The 22,026-nt window shown below is 41.9% G+C and overlaps 1 protein-coding gene across 2 annotated transcripts in view; it reads right to left on the bottom strand.

Moving 5' to 3' along the window:
• The window catches only part of SHMT1 (serine hydroxymethyltransferase 1), a 104,719-nt gene that overhangs the window by 22,552 nt on the left and 60,141 nt on the right, over positions 1–22,026 (bottom strand). For both annotated transcript variants that reach the window (XM_053694843.1, XM_053694844.1), the window contains exons 8-9: positions 12,778–12,894; positions 12,551–12,673 (exon numbers count right to left, since the gene is read on the bottom strand). In XM_053694843.1, the coding sequence (XP_053550818.1) occupies positions 12,551–12,673; positions 12,778–12,894 (240 nt within the window). The remainder of the gene's footprint in view (positions 1–12,550; positions 12,674–12,777; positions 12,895–22,026) is intronic.

Consider the following 22,026-nt stretch of genomic DNA (forward strand, 5'->3'; position numbering starts at 1 on the left):
GAAGCAAAAGTATCAAATTTGTAAAATTTAGAAAAAGGTATGAAGGGAAGACCAAGTCGCAGCCTTACAAATCTGTTAAACAGAAGAATTGTTTTTAAAAGCCCATGTGGAAGCCACCGCTCTAGTAGAATGAGCTGTAATTTTTTTCAGGAGGCTGCTGTCCAGCAGTCTCGTATGCCAAACGGATGATGCTTTTCAGCCAAAAAGAAAGAGGTAGCCGTAGCTTTTTGACCCCTACGCTTTCCAGAATAAACAACAAATAGAGAAGATGTTTGACAGAAATCCTTGGTCGCTTGCAAGTAAAACTTCAAGGCACGAACCACGTCCAAGTTATGCAACAGACGCTCCTTCTTGGAAGAAGGATTAGGACACAGAGGAGGAACAACAATTTTCTGATTAATATTCTTATTTGAAACAACCTTAGGAAGGAATCCAGGTTTAGTACGCAAAACCACCTTATCAGAATGGAATATAAGATAAGGCGAGTCACATTGTAACGCAGAAAGCTCAGAAACTCTTCGAGCAGAAGAGATAGCAACTAAAAACAAAACTTTCCAAGATAAAAGCTTAATATCTATGGAATGCATGAGTTCAAACGGAACCCCTTGAAGAACACTGAGAACTAAATTCAAACTCCATGGCGGAGCAACAGGTTTAAACACAGGCTTGATTCTGACTAAAGCCTGACAAAAAGACTGAACGCGTGGGACATCCGCCAGACGCTTATGTAGTAAAATTGACAAAGCAGAAATTTGTCCCTTTAAGGAACTAGCCGATAATCCCTTCTCCAATCCTTCTTGGAGAAAGGACAAGAGCCTGGGAATCCTAACCCTACTCCATGAGTAGCCCTTAGATTCGCACCAATAAAGATATTTACGCCATATCTTATGGTAAATTTTCCTAGTGACAGGCTTCCGAGCCTGAATCAAGGTATCAATGACCGACTCAGAGAATCCCTGCTTAGATAAAAACAGAATTTATGTTTACCTGATAAATTACTTTCTCCAACGGTGTGTCCGGTCCACGGCGTCATCCTTACTTGTGGGATATTCTCTTCCCCAACAGGAAATGGCAAAGAGCCCAGCAAAGCTGGTCACATGATCCCTCCTAGGCTCCGCCTACCCCAGTCATTCGACCGACGTAAAGGAGGAATATTTGCATAGGAGAAACCATATGATACCGTGGTGACTGTAGTTAAAGAAAATAAATTATCAGACCTGATTAAAAAACCAGGGCGGGCCGTGGACCGGACACACCGTTGGAGAAAGTAATTTATCAGGTAAACATAAATTCTGTTTTCTCCAACATAGGTGTGTCCGGTCCACGGCGTCATCCTTACTTGTGGGAACCAACACCAAAGCTTTAGGACACGGATGAAGGGAGGGAGCAAATCAGGTCACCTAAATGGAAGGCACCACGGTTTGCAAAACCTTTCTCCCAAAAATAGCCTCAGAAGAAGCAAAAGTATCAAACTTGTAAAATTTGGTAAAAGTGTGCAGTGAAGACCAAGTCGCTGCCCTACATATCTGATCAACAGAAGCCTCGTTCTTGAAGGCCCATGTGGAAGCCACAGCCCTAGTGGAATGAGCTGTGATTCTTTCAGGAGGCTGCCGTCCGGCAGTCTCATAAGCCAATCTGATGATGCTTTTAATCCAAAAAGAGAGAGTGGTAGAAGTTGCTTTTTGACCTCTCCTTTTACCAGAATAAACAACAAACAAGGAAGATGTTTGTCTAAAATCCTTTGTAGCATCTAAATAGAATTTTAGAGCGCGAACAACATCCAAATTGTGCAACAAACGTTCCTTCTTTGAAACTGGATTCGGACACAAAGAAGGCACGACTATCTCCTGGTTAATGTTTTTGTTAGAAACAACTTTCGGAAGAAAACCAGGTTTAGTACGTAAAACCACCTTATCTGCATGGAAAACCAGATAAGGAGGAGAACACTGCAGAGCAGATAATTCTGAAACTCTTCTAGCAGAAGAAATTGCAACCAAAAACAAAACTTTCCAAGATAATAACTTAATATCAACGGAATGCAAGGGTTCAAACGGAACCCCCTGAAGAACTGAAAGAACTAAGTTGAGACTCCAAGGAGGAGTCAAAGGTTTGTAAACAGGCTTGATACTAACCAGAGCCTGAACAAAGGCTTGAACATCTGGCACAGCTGCCAGCTTTTTGTGAAGTAACACAGACAAGGCAGAAATCTGTCCCTTCAAGGAACTTGCCGATAATCCTTTCTCCAATCCTTCTTGAAGAAAGGATAGAATCTTAGGAATCTTTACCTTGTTCCAAGGGAATCCTTTAGATTCACACCAACAGATATATTTTTTCCATATTTTGTGGTAAATTTTTCTAGTTACAGGCTTTCTGGCCTGAACAAGAGTATCAATAACAGAATCTGAGAACCCTCGTTTTGATAAGATCAAGCGTTCAATCTCCAAGCAGTCAGTTGGAGTGAGACCAGATTCGGATGTTCGAACGGACCTTGAACAAGAAGGTCTCGTCTCAAAGGTAGCTTCCATGGTGGAGCCGATGACATATTCACCAGATCTGCATACCAAGTCCTGCGTGGCCACGCAGGAGCTATCAAGATCACCGACGCCCTCTCCTGATTGATCCTGGCTACCAGCCTGGGGATGAGAGGAAACGGCGGGAATACATAAGCTAGTTTGAAGGTCCAAGGTGCTACTAGTGCATCTATTAGAGTCGCCTTGGGATCCCTGGATCTGGACCCGTAGCAAGGAACCTTGAAGTTCTGACGAGAGGCCATCAGATCCATGTCTGGAATGCCCCACAATTGAGTAATTTGGGCAAAGATTTCCGGATGGAGTTCCCACTCCCCCGGATGTAATGTCCGACGACTCAGAAAATCCGCTTCCCAATTTTCCACTCCTGGAATGTGGATTGCAGACAGGTGGCAGGAGTGAGTCTCCGCCCATTGAATGATTTTGGTCACTTCTTCCATCGCCAGGGAACTCCTTGTTCCCCCCTGATGGTTGATGTACGCAACAGTCGTCATGTTGTCTGATTGAAACCGTATGAACTTGGCCTTTGCTAGCTGAGGCCAAGCCTTGAGAGCATTGAATATCGCTCTCAGTTCCAGAATATTTATCGGTAGAAGAGATTCTTCCCGAGACCAAAGACCCTGAGCTTTCAGGGGTCCCCAGACCGCGCCCCAGCCCATCAGACTGGCGTCGGTCGTGACAATGACCCACTCTGGTCTGCGGAAGGTCATCCCTTGTGACAGGTTGTCCAGGGACAGCCACCAACGGAGTGAGTCTCTGGTCCTCTGATTTACTTGAATCGTCGGAGACAAGTCTGTATAGTCCCCATTCCACTGACTGAGCATGCACAGTTGTAATGGTCTTAGATGAATGCGCGCAAAAGGAACTATGTCCATTGCCGCTACCATCAAACCTATTACTTCCATGCACTGCGCTATGGAAGGAAGAGGAACGGAATGAAGTGTTTGACAAGAGTTTAGAAGTTTTGTTTTTCTGGCCTCTGTCAGAAAAATCCTCATTTCTAAGGAGTCTATTATTGTTCCCAAGAAGGGAACCCTTGTTGACGGAGATAGAGAACTCTTTTCTACGTTCACTTTCCATCCGTGAGATCTGAGAAAGGCCAGGACTATGTCCGTGTGAGCCTTTGCTTGAGGAAGGGACGACGCTTGAATCAGAATGTCGTCCAAGTAAGGTACTACTGCAATGCCCCTTGGTCTTAGTACCGCTAGAAGGGACCCTAGTACCTTTGTGAAAATCCTTGGAGCAGTGGCTAATCCGAAAGGAAGTGCCACGAACTGGTAATGCTTGTCCAGGAATGCGAACCTTAGGAACCGATGATGTTCCTTGTGGATAGGAATATGTAGATACGCATCCTTTAAATCCACCGTGGTCATGAATTGACCTTCCTGGATGGAAGGAAGAATTGTTCGAATAGTTTCCATTTTGAACGATGGAACCTTGAGAAACTTGTTTAGGATCTTGAGATCCAAGATTGGTCTGAACGTTCCCTCTTTTTTGGGAACTACGAACAGATTGGAGTAGAACCCCATCCCTTGTTCTCCTAATGGAACAGGATGAATCACTCCCATTTTTAACAGGTCTTCTACACAATGTAAAAATGCCTGTCTCTTTATGTGGTCTGAAGACAATTGAGACCTGTGGAACCTCCCCCTTGGGGGAAGCCCCTTGAATTCCAGAAGATAACCTTGGGAGACTATTTCTAGTGCCCAAGGATCCAGAACATCTCTTGCCCAAGCCTGAGCGAAGAGAGAGAGTCTGCCCCCCACCAGATCCGGTCCCGGATCGGGGGCCAACATTTCATGCTGTCTTGGTAGCAGTGGCAGGCTTCTTGGCCTGCTTTCCCTTGTTCCAGCCTTGCATTGGTCTCCAGGCTGGCTTGGCTTGAGAAGTATTACCCTCTTGCTTAGAGGACGTAGCACTTGGGGCTGGTCCGTTTCTACGAAAGGGACGAAAATTAGGTTTATTTTTGGCCTTGAAAGACCTATCCTGAGGAAGGGCGTGGCCCTTACCCCCAGTGATATCAGAGATAATCTCTTTCAAGTCAGGGCCAAACAGCGTTTTCCCCTTGAAAGGAATGTTAAGCAATTTGTTCTTGGAAGACGCATCCGCTGACCAAGATTTCAACCAAAGCGCTCTGCGCGCCACAATAGCAAACCCAGAATTTTTCGCCGCTAACCTAGCCAATTGCAAAGTGGCGTCTAGGGTGAAAGAATTAGCCAATTTGAGAGCACGGATTCTGTCCATAATCTCCTCATAAGGAGGAGAATCACTATCGATCGCCTTTTCTAGCTCATCGAACCAGAAACACGCGGCTGTAGTGACTGGGACAATGCATGAAATTGGTTGTAGAAGGTAACCTTGCTGAACAAACATCTTTTTAAGCAAACCTTCTAATTTTTTATCCATAGGATCTTTGAAAGCACAACTATCTTCTATGGGTATAGTGGTGCGTTTGTTTAAAGTAGAAACCGCCCCCTCGACCTTGGGGACTGTCTGCCATAAGTCCTTTCTGGGGTCGACCATGGGAAACAATTTTTTAAATATGGGGGAGGGACGAAAGGTATACCGGGCCTTTCCCATTCTTTATTTACAATGTCCGCCACCCGCTTGGGTATAGGAAAAGCTTCTGGGGGCCCTGGGACCTCTAGGAACTTGTCCATTTTACATAGTTTCTCTGGGATGATCAAATTCTCACAATCATCCAGAGTGGATAGCACCTCCTTAAGCAGAGCGCGGAGATGTTCCAACTTAAATTTAAATGTAATCACATCGGGTTCAGCTCTGAAATTTCTCCCTCAGACAAAACCTCCCTGGCCCCCTCAGACTGGTGTAGGGGCATATCAGAACCATTATCATCAGCGTCCTCATGCTCTTCAGTATCTAAAACAGAGCAGTCGCGCTTACGCTGATAAGTGGGCATTTTGGCTAAAATGTTTTTGATAGAATTATCCATTACAGCCGTTAATTGTTGCATAGTAAGGAGTATTGGCGCGCTAGATGTACTAGGGGCCTCCTGAGTGGGCAAGACTGGTGTAGACGAAGGAGGGAATGATGCAGTACCATGCTTACTCCCCTCACTTGAGGAATCATCTTGGGCATCATTTTCAGTGTCACATAAATCACATCTATTTAAATGAGAAGGAACCTTGGCTTCCCCACATTCAGAACACAGTCTATCTGGTAGTTCAGACATGTTAAACAGGCATAAACTTGATAACAAAGTACAAAAAACGTTTTAAAATAAAACCGTTACTGTCACTTTAAATTTTAAACTGAACACACTTTATTACTGCAATTGCGAAAAAGTATGAAGGAATTGTTCAAAATTCACCAAAATTTCACCACAGTGTCTTAAATCCTTAAAAGTATTGCACACCAAATTTGGAAGCTTTAACCCTTAAAATAACGGAACCGGAGCCGTTTTTATCTTTAACCCCTTTACAGTCCCTGGTATCTGCTTTGCTGAGACCCAACCAAGCCCAAAGGGGAATACGATACCAAATGACGCCTTCAGAAAGTCTTTTTTATGTATCAGAGCTCCTCACACATGCGACTGCATGTCATGCTTCTCAAAAACAAGTGCGCAATACCGGCGCGAAAATGAGGCTCTGCCTATGATTAGGGAAAGCCCCTAGAGAATAAGGTGTCTAAAACAGTGCCTGCCGATATTATTTTACAAAAATACCCAGATTAAATGATTCCTCAAGGCTAAATATGTTTATATATGAATCGATTTAGCCCAGAAAATGTCTACAGTCTTAACAAGCCCTTGTGAAGCCCTTATTTACTCTGTAATAAAAATGGCTTACCGGATCCCATAGGGAAAATGACAGCTTCCAGCATTACATCGTCTTGTTAGAATGTGTCATACCTCAAGCAGCAAAAGTCTGCTCACTGTTCCCCCAACTGAAGTTAATTCCTCTCAACAGTCCTGTGTGGAACAGCCATCGATTTTAGTAACGGTTGCTAAAATCATTTTCCTCTTACAAACAGAAATCTTCATCTCTTTTCTGTTTCAGAGTAAATAGTACATACCAGCACTATTTTAAAATAACAAACTCTTGATTGAATAATAAAAACTACAGTTAAACACTAAAAAACTCTAAGCCATCTCCGTGGAGATGTTGCCTGTACAACGGCAAAGAGAATGACTGGGGTAGGCGGAGCCTAGGAGGGATCATGTGACCAGCTTTGCTGGGCTCTTTGCCATTTCCTGTTGGGGAAGAGAATATCCCACAAGTAAGGATGACGCCGTGGACCGGACACACCTATGTTGGAGAAATCAAGCGTTCAATCTCCAGGCAGTCAGCTGCAGAGAATTTAGGTTTAGATGTTGGAACGGACCTTGAATGAGAAGGTCCTGTCTCAGTGGCAGTTTCCACGGTGGCAGAGATGACATTTCCACTAGATCTGCATACCAAGTCCTGCATGGCCACGCAGGCGCTATCAAGATTACCAAAGCCCTCTCCTGTTTGATTCTGGCAATCAGTCGAGGTAGGAGAGGAAAAAGAGGAAACACATAAGCCAGGTTGAACGACCAAGGTACTGCTAAAGCATCTACCAGTACTGCTTGGGGATCCCTTGATCTGGACCCGTAACGAGGAAGTTTGGCATTCTGACGAGATGCCATCAAATCCAATTCCGGTGTGCCCCATTGACGGATCAATGCCGCAAACACCTCCGGATGGAGCTCCCACTCCCCCGGATGAAAAGTCTGACGACTTAGAAAATCCGCTTCCCAGTTCTCTACTCCTGGGATATAGATTGCTGATAGATGGCAAAAGTGATTCTCCGCCCATCGAATTATCTTGGAAACCTCCATCATCGCTAGAGAACTCTTTGTTCCCCCTTGATGATTGATATACGCTACAGTCGTGATATTGTCCGACTTGAATCTTATGAATTTGGCCAAGGACAGCTGAGGCCACGCTTGAAGCGCGTTGAATATTGCTCTAAGTTCCAGAATATTGATTGGAAGTAGGGACTCCTCCTGAGTCCAAACACCCTGAGCCTTCAGGGAATTCCAGACTGCACCCCAGCCTATGAGGCTGGCGTCCGTCGTCACTATGACCCATGCTGGCCTGCGGAAGCCCATTCCCTGGGAAAGATAATAATGTGACAACCACCAAAGAAGAGAGTCTCTGGTCTCTAGATCCAGATTTATCTGAGGAGATAAATCCACATAATCCCCATTCCACTGTCTGAGCATGCACAGCTGCAGTGGTCTGAGATGTAAGCGAGCAAACGGAACAATGTCCATTGCCGCTACTATTAATCCAATGACCTCCATACACCGTGCCACTGATGGCCGAGGAATAGACTGAAGTGCTCGGGAAGTAGTTAGGATTTTTGACTTTCTGACCTCCGTCAGAAATATTTTCATGTCTACCGAGTTCCTAAGAATGGAACTCTTGTCAGGGGAACTAGTGAACTCTTTTGTATATTCACCTTCCACCCGTGAGTTCTTAGAAAAGCCAACACGATGTCCGTGTGAGATTTGGCTAGATGGTAAGTTGACGCCTGAATCAAAATGTCGTCCAGATAGGGCGCCACTGCTATGCCCCATGGCCTTAGAACAGCCAGAAGGGACCCTAGCACCTTTGTGAAGATTCTCGGAGCTGTGGCCAACCCGAAAGAGAGGGCCACAAACTGGTAGTGTTTGTCAAGGAAGGCGAACCTGAGGAACTGGTGATGATCTTTGTGGATAGGAATGTGAAGATACGCATCCTTTAAGTCCACGGTTGTCATATATTGACCCTCCTGGATCATTGGTAAAATAGTTTGTATGGTCTTTACTATATGGGAGTTCATTCTCCTTTCTTTTGGAGACTGATGGTTTCTCCCTCTTTTGTTTCTGTTTAAACTTTTGTATCAACAATGACATCCTTTTGTACCATGCTGCTAAATAATGATAATAAAAATGAATAAATAAAAAAAATAGTTTGTATGGTCTCCATCTTGAACGATGGGACTCTGAGAAATTTGTTTAGGCATTTGAGATCTAAAATCGGTCTCCTGCCCAAGTTTTAGAACTGGGCAGATTACACCAATGGTATATAGGTCTTCTACACAGCGTAAAAACGCCTCTTTTTGTCTGGTCTACAGACAAACGTGAAAGATGAAATCTTCCCCTTGGGAGAAAATCCTTGAACTCTATAGTTGATACCCCTGGGTCACGATTTCTAATGCCCAGGGATCCTGAACGTCCCTTGCCCAAGCCTGAGCGAAGAGAGAAAGTCTGCCCCCTACTAGATCCGGTCCCGGATCGGGGGCTGCCCCTTCATGCTGTCTGAGTAGCAGAAGCGGGCTTCTTGACCTGTTTACCTTTATTCCAGGTCTGGTTAGGTCTCCAGACTGACTTGGATTGTGACATGATTACTTTATATAAATATATTCAAGGCCCATATACAGAGATGGCAGAAGCTCTTTTTATTCCAAGAAAATTGGTTCTGACAAGAGGTCATAATTTAAGGTTGGAGGAAAGGAGATTTAATCTCCTGCAACGGAAACGTTTTTTCACTGTAAGAGCAATAAAATTGTGGAACTCATTACCAAAGGAGGTAGTGAATGCCAATACCATAGATACATTTAAAAATAGTCTGGATAAATTTCTGTATATAAACAAAATTCATGGATATGATTGCTAGTATTAAATGGGTCACATTTTAATGGGGTTATTTAAGCTTAACTGGAGCTTTTTGTAAGTATTTTAGATTTGTATAGGTTGAACTCGATGGACTTCAGTCTTTTTTCAACCTTATCTACTATGTTACTATGTTACTATGTTATTAATTAAAACCTACTGACCTATATTTTCTCCAAAACGAAGTTTCATAACGTTCTAAAAGTTATATCTTTTATTCGCCGATGATATCACGTTATCCTGCCCACTATTTTCAGCACTGCATGTTCAAAATACTTAAACCAATAACTTTGTGTTTAAAGCTCCATTTTGAAACCTAGGTATTGTAAACGGATTGGTACAGAGCAAAGGATACCCACGGAGTGGGTTTGGAAAACAATTAAATTTGCAGACAAGATTTCTGATATACGGTAGAGATATGTTAATGAAATGCTATTGATAAAAAGCGTATTTGGGGTAGTTAGTTAGTAACAGGCATAGAAAATATTTACTTACAGTGGCCCTTTAAGGATCTGTTAGGAGGCAGTCTGGATGGGTTCGCAGAAAGACTCCATGCATCTCCAGACTAACTTTTGTCAATGCTCTCACTGAGAGGCTGACAAGACTACTTAAAACTCCAGTCCTATATCGAAGGGCAAATACCACTCCTAAGAAACAACTCCAAAATCTTCTGACACTTCTCTGCCATCCTCCTGTGATGAAAGTCAAAGAATGACTGGGGGATGGGGGAAGTGGGAAAGGTATTTAAACCTTTGGCTGGGGTGTCTTTGCCTCCTCCTGGTGGCCAAGTTCAGTAATTCCCAACAGTAAGGAATGAAGCTGTGGAGAATGTCAACTTTCATGATAAAGTGCCCGGTTATTAAAAACATGGGCACTTTCATTCATGAAAGCATACATTGCACCGGATTTTACAAATACTTACCTTCTTCTCCTGAAACGCAGGATCGCCGATCCCCTGCCTGCAGGTCCTCTGTACTGTCAGTAATGATGAAAGCGACTTCTTCCAATCACGGCTTCCCCCCAGGAGCGTCCATATGGGGAGGCCACGCCGTGATTGGAGGAAGCCGGTTTCATCATTGCTGTGTAAGTACAGCGGGAAGAAACATGCGGGGGGTGGGCGGGGGTATTGCGGTGGAAAATCGCAGATCAGTCATTTCAGGAGAAGGCAAGTATTTGTAAAATCTGGTGCAATCTAAACTTTCATGAATGAAAGTGCCCCTGTTTTTAACAGGCACTATCTTGAAAGTTGACATTCACTTTAAAGGGAAGTCTAGTCAAAATTAAACTTTCATGATTCAGATAGGGCATGCCATTTTAAACAACTTTCCAATTTACTTTTATAATAAAATTTGCTTTGTTCTCTTAGTATTCTTAGTTGAAAGCTAAACCTAGGTAGTCTCATATGCTAATGTTTAAGCCCTTGAAGGCCACCTCTTATCTCAGTGCATTGGACAGTTTTTATTAAATGCAAGTCTGTCAAAAGAACTGAAATAAGAGGGCAGTCTGCAGAGGCTTAGATACAAGGTAGAGGTAAAAAGTAAATTAAATTTAACAGTGTTGTTTATGCAAAACAGGCGAATGAGTAATAAATCTATCTTTTTAATCATCAACAATTGTGGAGTAGACTGTCCCTTTAAAGGGGCATTAAAACCCATTAATGACAAATAGAAAGCGTTTTATTTACCTAGCTATTGCTGTGTAAGTCTGTCCGGCACAACAAAATTAGAGAATATAAAAAATTGGAAAGTTATTTACAACTGTATGCCCTATCTGAAACATGAAAGAAAAAAAAATTGTTTCCTGTCCTGTTAAGTAAATATCAAATTAATATTTTCAATTTGTCTTGCACAAATTATTAAGAAATCAATTTATATTAAAATTTGCCATTCATTCCAAAGCACAAATTGCAAATGCCACAATACTTGAATATTCAAGAGAGCAGGAAGCAGACTAACTTCACTATTCATTTAAAGTATGGCAGTGTCCATTATTGGATCAAATACAAATGCACGTTGAATATTGCACATGGAAGAAGAAAAAATCCTTTCAATTCCTCTACCTGTATCAGACCTAGTTAGACTGCAACAGCAATCTAAGTTTAAAAAGGACATCAAGACATTAAAACACAATTTTTTTCTTTCCTGATTCAGAAAGAGAATGTGATTTTAAATTTACTTCTATTATCTAATGTTCTTCATTCTCTTGATATAATTTGTTGAAAAGCATATTGAAATATACTCAGTAGATGCGGATTGGTGGCTGCATATAGATGCCTCATGTTATTCGCTCACCCATGTGCATGGCTATTTCTTCAACAAAGGATACCTAAAGAATTAAGCAAATTAGATAATGGAAGTAAATTGGAATGTTGTTTAAAATTGTACTCGCTATCTGAATCACGAAAGAAAAAAATTGGGGTTTCGTGTCTAACACTTGGAACTTCTGTTCATGACCTGTCCAGGAGAATCCAAGTGTCTGCAGCACTTTATGGCAGCTTTGTTTGTAGCAATGTTATACATATAGTGCTCCAGACACGTGCATGCTCCTGAGCCTACTTTAGTATGCTGTAATGAAAATTTGTTATCCTCCCCCCCATCATGAAAGTTTAATTTTTCTTCCATGTTCCTACTTTCAAGTAACAAAGTAATAATATAACCACCAATGTTCTGCATACAAGTCAGTTTGTGACATTGTCTAGGGCTCATAGGGGGACATTCTCAATACACTTATCTAATTAGATCATATTTTTAAATCGGGTTCCCTTGGTAAAAGTATGTTTAATACACAAACAGGGAGACAATATTTTCTTTAGGACAACTAACACCATAGAAAAAAAAGAAAGAACACCCCCAGCATACAGCTGAAGATGGGTGTCAAACTCATGGCACGAGTGCACAAGGTGGCAGTTAAAATACATTTGCTGTAAATCTAAAATTCACATGCAACATTGTTCCAAGTCTCCTAAGAAAACCAGCAATACAGATTAACTGGAGAAAATATTTTTGTTGTGGCTGTTTAAAAGGGGCAGTAAAGTCAAATTTAAAAAAAAAAACTTGCACAATTCAGACAGAGCATTTAATATTAAGCAACTTTAGAGTTTAATTCTATAATCAAGTTTGATTTGCTGAAGAGTAAAACCTAGGTAGGCTCAAAAATAGAAATGTATTACTGGGAGCTAGATGAACACATGGTGAGCCAATGACAAAAGGCATATATATATATATTATTATGATTATACACATACATCTACCAATCCCAGCAGTGCATTGCTTCCCCTGAGCCTACTAAAGTAACATTTAACAAAAGGATACCACCAAGGGAAGATATATCTTTTACACTGAAATTATGTAATGAACCCTTTCATTTGCAATATTCTGACCTGTAACAACGTGGTACCCAAGTGCCTCTAGTTCTGCAGATAATGCTTGGCAGTTGGCAAGAACCTGTTTCTGGTAGATCTTAAATTCTGGACTCAGGGCCTGCTTCAGTGCAACAGCAACACCTGCAAGAACACAAAACCAAAGTTAAATGTGATCTGAAAAAAACAAAACAAAATAATATTTGGCCACTTCAATCTGTTTCTAGATCTTCTCTAATTGTCTTTACCTGCAATGGCATGGTTATGCGGACCACCCTGCAGACCAGGAAACACAGCATGGTTAATTAGGCTCTCCAGGTTGTAAAGTATTTCCTTCCCGGACTTTGGATCCACACTTCTGACCCCTGAAGTGTTTATGTAATAAAAAATTTAAAGAAAAAAGAAAAGAAAGTGGTCACACTTTTTTTTAGCTCCATTATTTACATACACAGCAACACATTAGATGAGGTTGAAAAAAAGACAAAAGTCCATCAAGTTCAACCTATACAAATCTAATATACTTACAAAAAAGCTCCAGTTGAGCTTAAATTAATCCCATTAAGGTGACCAATTTAACACAAGCAATTATATCCCTGAATTCTGTTTCTAGCCAGAAATGTATCCAAACTATTTTTAAATGTATTTAAGGTACTGGCATTCACTAACTCCTTTGGTAATGAGTTCCACAATTTTATTGCTCTTACAGTGAAAAAACGTTTCCGTTGCAGGAGTTTAAATCTTCCTTCCTCCAGCCTTAAATTGTGACCTCTTGTCACAAACAATTTTCTTGGAATAAACAGAGCTTCTGCCATCTCAGTATATGGGCCTTGAATATATTTATATAAAGTAATCATGTCACCTCTCAAACAGCTTTTTTTCCTAGAGAGAATAGGCCCAGTTTGGCTAGCCTCTCCTCATAGCTTAAATTCTACATTCCCCTTATTAGCTTTCTGGCCCTTCTCTGAACTTTTTCAAGGTCTGCAATGTCTTTTTGAGATCGGTCCCCAGAACTGCACTCCATACTCAAGGGGAGATCTTACCAGGGATTTAAATAGTGACAGAATTATGCTTTCCTCCCTTGAATCAATGCCTCTTTTAATACATGCTAGTATCTTATTAGCCTTAGAAGCCGCTGCCCTACATTGTGCGCCCATCTTTAGCTTACTACTCCCAAATCCCTTTCCTCCTCTGGCTAAGTCTTGTCCCATTGAAATAATACATTGGCTGCTTATTTTTACTTTCAAAATGTAGAACCTTGCATTTTCCCGTATTAAATCTAATTTTCCATTTACTTGCCCATACTTCTAATTTTTGTAGAACCCCTTGTAATGCTAGTTCATCCTGCTTTGACCTAATGACCTTACACAACTTTGTATCATCTGTCAAAATAGAGATGTTGCTATTTAATCCTTGTTCCAAGTCATTAGCCCATTAAAGTGAATGTCAATTTTGATGCTTAAAGTGCCTGCTTTGTAAAAATTCGATTAAAAACAGGGGCACTTTAATTCATCAAAATTTACATTTCACTCCTGTTGAGAACCCCCCCCCAAAATTACCTTTGAATCTTCACAGCAGCTCCAGCTTCCAAGCCATGTATGACGTCAGAAATGATGGATAGGTCATCCTCCAATCACGGCTTCCCCCCCGGGGGAATCAGTGTCTGATTTAACACCGTGATTGGAGGAAGCCAGATTCCTCATTTTAGACCCAGGAAGAGGCTTTGCAACGGGCGGAGAAAGCTGGAGCTGCTGTGAAGATTAAAAGGTAATTATTTTTTTTCTCAACAGGAGTGAAATGTAAATTTTGATGAATTAAAGTGCCCGTTTTTAATAGAATTTTTAAAAAACAGGCACTTTAGCATCAAAATTGACATTCACTTTAAAAAGGACCAGACTATTTTTCAATTTCTTACCCTTAAGGACCAGGGCTATTTTTTACGTTTCTGTGGTGTTTGTGTTTAGCTGCAATTTTCCTCACACTCATTTACTGTACCCACACATATTATATACCGTTTTTCTCGCCATTAAATGGACTTTCTAAAGATACATTTATTTTCATCACATCTTATAATGAACTATAAAAAAAAAAAATTAATATAAAATATGATGAAATAAAACACTTTTTCTAACTTTGACCCCCAAAATCTGTTACACATCTACAACCACCAAAAAACACCCATGCTAAATAGTTTCTAAATTTTCTCCTGAGTTTAGAAATACCCAATGTTTACATGTTCTTTGCAAGTTATAGGGCATTAAAGGGACATTAAACACTTTGAGATGGTAACATAAAAAGATAAATTGTATATATAAAACAACTCTGCAATATATTTTCATTATTTATTTTGTCCTCTTTGACTGTAATTCCATTCTGAAATTGTGAGCTTTTCAGTTCCTGTTAGAAATGGAAGTGCAGAACACTGTTAAATCCAGCACAACCATTGGCTGCACACTCAGGTTACCTTCTCTGCTGTGGCCAATTAGGGTCAGTTATAAATAGGTCACTAAAGTTACAACATGGCAGCTCCCAGTGTTTTATAGACACTAAAACTTTACACTTATGTTGTCACTTTTTAAACAACTAATGAAACTTTAAAAAATACATGTTAGTCATGGACTAATCTTTTCTTTGAATGCATCATTCTATCTAGCATTTATTTAGTGTTTAATGTCCCTTTAAGTACAAGTAGCACTTTGCTATTTCAAAACCATTTTTTTTTTCAAAATCAGCGATAGTTACATTGTAACACTGATATCTGTCAGGAATCCCTCAATATCCCTTGACATATACATTTTTAGTAGACAATCCAAAGCATTGATCTAGGCCCATTTTGGTATATTTCATGCCACCATTTTACCGCCAAATGTGATCAAATAAAAAAAAATTTTTTAAAAAACACGCTCACTTTTTCACGAACTTTAGATTTCTAACTGAAATTATTTACAAACAGCTTGTGCAATTATGGCAAAAATGGTTGTAAATGCTTCTCTGGGATCCCCTTTGTTCAGAAATAGACATTTATGGCTTTGGCATAACTTTTTGGCAATTAGGCCGCTAAATGCTGCTGCACACCACACTTATTATGCCCAGCGGTGAAGGGGTTAATTAGGTAGCTTGTAGGGTTAATTTTAGATTTAGTGTAGTAGACAACCCAAAGTATTGATCTAGGCCCATTTTGGTATATTTCATGCCACCATTTTACCGCCAAATGTGATCAAATAAAAAAAAAAATAGTTCACTTTTTCACTAACTTTAGGTTTCTCACTGAAATTATTTACAAACAGCTTGTGTAATTATGGTACAAATGGTTGTAAATGCTTCTCTGTGATCCCCTTTGTTCAGAAATAGATATATATGGCTTTGGCATTGATTTTTGGTAAATAGAAGGCCGCTATGCACCACACTTGTATTATGCCCAGCAGTGAAGGAGTTAATTTAGGTAGCTTGTAGGATTCATTTTAGCTTTAGTGTAGAGATCAGCCTCCCACCTGACACAACCCACCCCAATCCCTCCCTGACCCCTCTCAAATAGCTCTCTTCCCTCTCCCACCTCAAAATTGTCACCACCATCTTAAGTAGAAAGTCTGCCAGTACTAAAATAAGTCATTTAAAAAAATAAAAAGAAAATTTATGCTTACCTGATAAATGTATTTGTTTTTTGACACAATGAGTCCACTGATCATCTAATTACTATTGGGAATACCACTCCTGCCCAGCAGGAGGCGGCAAAGAGCACCACAGCAAAGCTGTTAAATATAACCTCCCTTCCCTCACAACCCAGTCATTTGACCGAAGTAAAGGAGAGAAAGGAAGCAACAAGTTGCAGAGGTTTCTGAAGTTTATTAAAAAACAACAAACTGTCTAACAAAAACAGGGCAGGCCGTGGACTCATCGTGTTAAAAAAGAAAACAAAATTTATGCTTACCTGATTCTCTCTTGTGGTGTATCCAGTCCACTGGTTCATCCATTACTTGTGGGATATTCTCCTTCCCAACTGGAAGTTGCAAGAGGACACCCACAGCAGAGCTGTCTATATAGCTCCTCCCCTAACTGCCACCCCCAGTCATTCGACCGAAGACAAGCAAGAAAAAGGAGAAACTATAAGGTGCAGTGGTGACTGTAGTTTAAAAATAAAAAACACCTGCCTTAAAGTGACAGGGTGGGCCGTGGACTGGATACACCACAAGAGAAAGAAATTTATCAGTTAAGCATAAATTTTGTTTTCTCTTGTACGGTGTATCCAGTCCACGGGTTCCTCCATTACTTGTGGGATACCAATACCAAAGCTTTAGGACACGGATGAAGGGAGGGACAAGGCAGGAACTTAAACGGAAGGCACCACTGCCTGCAAGACCTTTCTCCCAAAAATAGCCTCCGAGGAAGCAAAAGTATCAAATTTGTAGAGTTTAGAAAAAGTATGAAGCGAAGACCAAGTCGCCGCCTTACAAATCTGTTCAACAGAGGGCTCATTTTTAAAAGCCCATGTGGAAGCTACCGCTCTAGTGGAATGAGCTGTAATTCTTTCAGGAGGCTGCTGGCCAGCAGTCTCATAAGCTAAACGGATTATACTTCTCAGCCAAAAAGAAAGAGAAGATGCCGAAGCCTTTTGGCCTCTCCTCTGTCCAGAGTAGACAACAAACAATGCAGATGTTTGACGAAAATCCTTAGTAGCTTGTAAATAAAACTTTAAAGCACGAACCACGTCAAGATTGTGTAATAGACGTTCCTTCTTTGAAGAAGGATTAGGACACAGTGATGGAACTACAATCTCCTGATTGATATTCTTATTAGATACCACCTTAGGAAGAAATCCAGGTTTGGTACGCAACACTACCTTATCTGTATGGAATATCAGATAAGGGGAATCACACTGTAAGGCAGATAACTCTGAAACTCTTCGAGCCGAAGAGATTGCTACCAAAAACAGAACTTTCCAAGATAAAAGCTTGATATCTATGGAATGCAGAGGTTCAAACGGAACCCCTTGAAGAACTAAATTTAAACTCCATGGCGGAGAAACAGGTTTAAACACAGGCTTGATTCTAACTAAAGCCTGACAAAACACCTGAACGTCTGGGACATCTGCCAGACGCTTGTGCAGAAGAAAAGACAGAGCAGAAATCTGTCCCTTTAAGGAATTAGCTGACAATCCCTTCTCCAATCCTTCTTGGAGAAAGGATAATATCCTAGGAATCCTGACTTTACTCCATGAGTAACCCTTGGATTCACACCAATGAAGATATTTACACCATATCTTATGATAGATTTTCCTGGTGACAGGCTTTCGAGCCTGAATTAAGGTATCAATGACCGACTCGGAGAAACCACGTTTTGATAAAATCAAGCATTCAATCTCCAAGCGCAGAGAAATTAGATTTGGATATTTGAATGGACCTTGGAGTAGAAGGTCCTGCCTCAGCGGCAGAGTCCATGGTGGAAGGGATGACATGTCCACCAGATCTGCATACCAAGTCCTGCGTGGCCACACAGGTGCTATCAAAATCACCGAAGCTCTCTCCTGCTTGATCTTGGCAATCAGACGAGGGAGGAGAGGAAATGGTGGGAACACATAAGCCAGGCTGAAGGACCAGGGCACTGCTAGAGCATCTATCAGCGCTGCCTGGGGATCCCTTGACCTGGACCCGTAACAGGGAAGCTTGGCGTTCTGACGAGACGCCATCAGATCCACTTCTGGTTTGCCCCATAGTTGAATCAGCTGGGCAAATACCTCCGGATGGAGCTCCCACTCTCCCGGATGAAAAGTCTGCCGACTTAAAAAATCCGCCTCCCAGTTCTCTACTCCTGGGATATGGATAGCTGAGAGATGGCAAGAGTGAACCTCTGCCCAAAGAATTATCTTTGAAACCTCCAACATTGCCAGGGGGCTTCTTGTCCCCCCCCGATGGTTGATATAGGCTACAGTCGTGATATTGTCCGACTGAAATCTTATGAACCTGACCGCAGCTAGTTGAGGCCAAGCCTGAAGAGCATTGAATATCGCTCTCAGTTCCAGTAGCTTTATCGAGTCCACGAACCCTGAGCCTTCAGGGAGTTCCAGACTGCGCCCCAGCCCAGAAGGCTGGCATCTGTCGTGACTATAGTCCACTCTGGCCTGCGGAAACTCATTCCCCTGGACAGATGGACCCGAGAGAACCACCAGAGAAGAGAATCCCTGGTCTCTTGATCCAGATTTAGCAGAGGGGACAAATCTGTGTAATCCCCATTCCACTGATTGAGCATGCAAAGTTGCAGTGGTCTGAGATGTAGGCGGGCAAACAGAACTATGTCCATTGCCGCTACCATTAGGCCGATTACTTCCATACACTGAGCCACTGACGGCCGAGAAGTGGAATGAAGAGCACGGCAGGACGTTAGAAGCTTTGATAACCTGACCTCTGTCAGAAAAATTCTCATTTCTACTGAATCTATCAGTGTTCCTAGGAAGGAAAATCTTGTGAGAGGGGAGAGAGAGAACTCTTCTTCGTTCACCTTCCACCCGTGAGACCTCAGAAAAGCCAGAACAATGTCCGTATGGGACTCGGCGATTTGAAATGTCGACGCCTGTATCAGAATGTAGTCTAGGTAAGGAGCCACCGCTATGCCCCGTGGCCGTAGAACCGCCAGTAGGGACCCTAGAACCTTCGTAAAGATTCTTGGTGCCGTGGCTAACCCGAAGGGAAGAGCCACAAACTGGTAATGCCTGTCTAAGAAGGCGAACCTGAGGAACTGACGATGATCTCTGTGAATCGGAATGTGGAGATAAGCATCCTTTAAGTCCACGGTAGTCATATATTGACCCTCCTGGATCATAGGGAGGATGGTTCGGATAGTTTCCATCTTGAAGGATGGGACCCTGAGAAATTTGTTTAGGATCTTGAGATCCAAGATTGGTCTGAAAGTTCCCTCTTTCTTGGGAACTATAAACAGATTTGAATAGAAGCCCTGCCCCTGTTCCTCCCTTGGTACTGGGTGGATCACTCCCATAACCAGCAGGTCTTGAACACAACGTAAGAATGCCTCTCTCTTTATCTGGTTTACAGATAATTGTGAGAGATGAAATCTCCCCTTTGGAGATGAAGCTTTGAAGTCCAGAAGATATCCCTGGGAAACATCTCTAATGCCCAGGGATCCTGGACGTCTCTTGCCCAAGCCTGGGCGAAGAGAGAGAGTCTGCCCCCCACTAGATCCGATCCCGGATCGGGGGCTACTCCTTCATGCTGTCTTAGAGGCAGCCGCAGGTTTCTTGGCCTGCTTCCCCTTGTTCCAAGCCTGGTTAGGTCTCCAGACTGGTTTGGACTGGGCAATATTTCCCTCTTGTTTTGCATTAGAGGAAGCTGAAGCGGAGCCACTCTTGAAGTTTCGAAAGGAACAAAAATTATTCAGTTTGGTCCTTAACTTATTGGACCTATCCTGAGGAAGGGCGTGACCTTTTCCTCCAGTAATATCAGAAATGATCTGTCCCTTGAAGGGGATGTTAAGTAGCTTAGACTTTGAAGTAACGTCTGCTGACCAGGACTTAAGACATAGCGCCCTACCCGCCAAAATGGCAAAACCTGAATTCTTCGCCGTTAGCTTGGCTAAATGAAAAATGGTGTCAGAAATAAAGGAGTTAGCCAATTTAAGAGCTTTAATCCTGTCTAGAATATCGTCTAGCAGGGTCTCCACCTGTAGAGCCTCCTCAAGAGACTCAAACCAAAAAGCCGCTGCAGCAGTAACTGGGGCAATGCATGCAAGAGGCTGGAGAATAAAACCTTGATGGATAAAAATTTTCTTAAGGAGACCCTCCAATTTTTTATCCATAGGATCTAGAAAAGCACAACTGACCTCGACGGGGATAGTTGTACGCTTAGCTAGGGTGGAGACTGCTCCCTCCACCTTAGGAACCATCTGCCACGAGTCCCGTATGGTGGCATCTATGGGAAACATCTTTTTAAAAGCAGGAGGGGGAGAGAACGGCACACCTGGTCTATCCCATTCCTTAGTAATAATTTCCGAAAACCTCTTAGGGACTGGAAAAACATTGGTGTAAACAAGTACTGCAAAGTATTTGTCCATTTTACACAATTTCTCTGGAACCACAATGGGGTCACAGTCATCCAGAGTTGCTAAAACCTCCCTAAGCAATAAGCAGAGGTGTTGAAGCTTAAATTTTAATGCTGTCATCTCAGAATCAGACTGAAGTAACGCCTTCCCTGAGTCTGAAATGTCACCCACAGATAGAAGCTCACCTGCCTCGGCTTCTGAGCATTGTGAGGGTATATCGGACACAGGCAATAAAGCGTCAGAAAGCTCTGTATTAATTCTAGCCCCAGAGCTGTCTCGCTTTCCTTGTAGCCCTGGCAGTTTGGAGAATACCTCTGTGAGGGTAGCATTCATAACTGCCGCCATGTCCTGTAAGGTAAAAGAATTAGACGCGCTAGATGTACTTGGCGTCACTTGAGCCGGAGTTATAGGTTCTGACACATGGAGAGAGTTAGATGGCATAATCTCCCTCTTTTCAGTCAGAGAATCCCCTGGAGATAAATCTTTAAGCGCCATAATATGGTCTTTATAGTTTATAGAAATTTCAGTACATTTGGTACACATTCTAAGAGCGGGTTCCACAATTGGTTCCCAAAAATATTGAACAAGGAGTTTCCTCTATGTCAGACATGTTTAACAGACTAGTAATGAGACAAGCAAGCTTGGAAAACACTTTAATAAAGGTGAAACATCAATTAAACAAAAACGTTACTGTGCCTTTAAGAGAAAAAAAATAGCACTTAAACTGCAAAACAGTGAAAAATACAGTAAAATCTTTGAAATTTTTACAGTATGTGTAAGGGACTAAAGCAACATTGCACCCACTTGCAAATGGACGATTAACCCCTTAGGCCCCAAACCGGATTGAAAAACGTTAAAAAAACGTTAAAAATCAATTGAGCACCATGCCACAAGCTCTGCTGAGGCTCCTACCTGCCCTTAAATACGATTTTGTGCAGAAATAACCCCTTTGAAATGGTCCTTGGATGCCAGAGGACTCCTCTAGGGAAGCTGGATGTCTCAGTCTGAATTAAAACGGCACAGTTAGAGTGCTAAAATAGGCTCCTCCCACCATGTACTGGATGTCAGAGGGGCCTTAAGAAAATACTCCTAGGAGTATCTGACTAGCCATGTGGAAACTAGGCCCCAAATAAAGACTTACCTCCCTCAGAGAAAAAACGTCCTATTTATGAAATCATGTAAACGTTTTGTCACTAAGCAATATGAATATTAACATGAGTATTACCCTGTTATGTAAGCATGATCTCAGTCGCTGTTAAATCACTGCATCAGGCTTACCTCAAATACACAAGGCTCTGTCAGCATTTTCTAGAACTTATTCCTCTCTCTAGAAATAAAAATACTGAACATACCTCAAAGCAGGTAATCTGCAGGCCGTTCCCCCAACTGAAGTTTTCCCATATTCATCAGTTATGTGTGAGAACAGCAATGGACCTTAGTTACAAACCGCTAAT

The sequence above is a fragment of the Bombina bombina genome, chromosome 11 (assembly GCF_027579735.1).
Source record: "Bombina bombina isolate aBomBom1 chromosome 11, aBomBom1.pri, whole genome shotgun sequence".
Taxonomy (NCBI): Eukaryota; Metazoa; Chordata; class Amphibia; order Anura; family Bombinatoridae; genus Bombina; species Bombina bombina.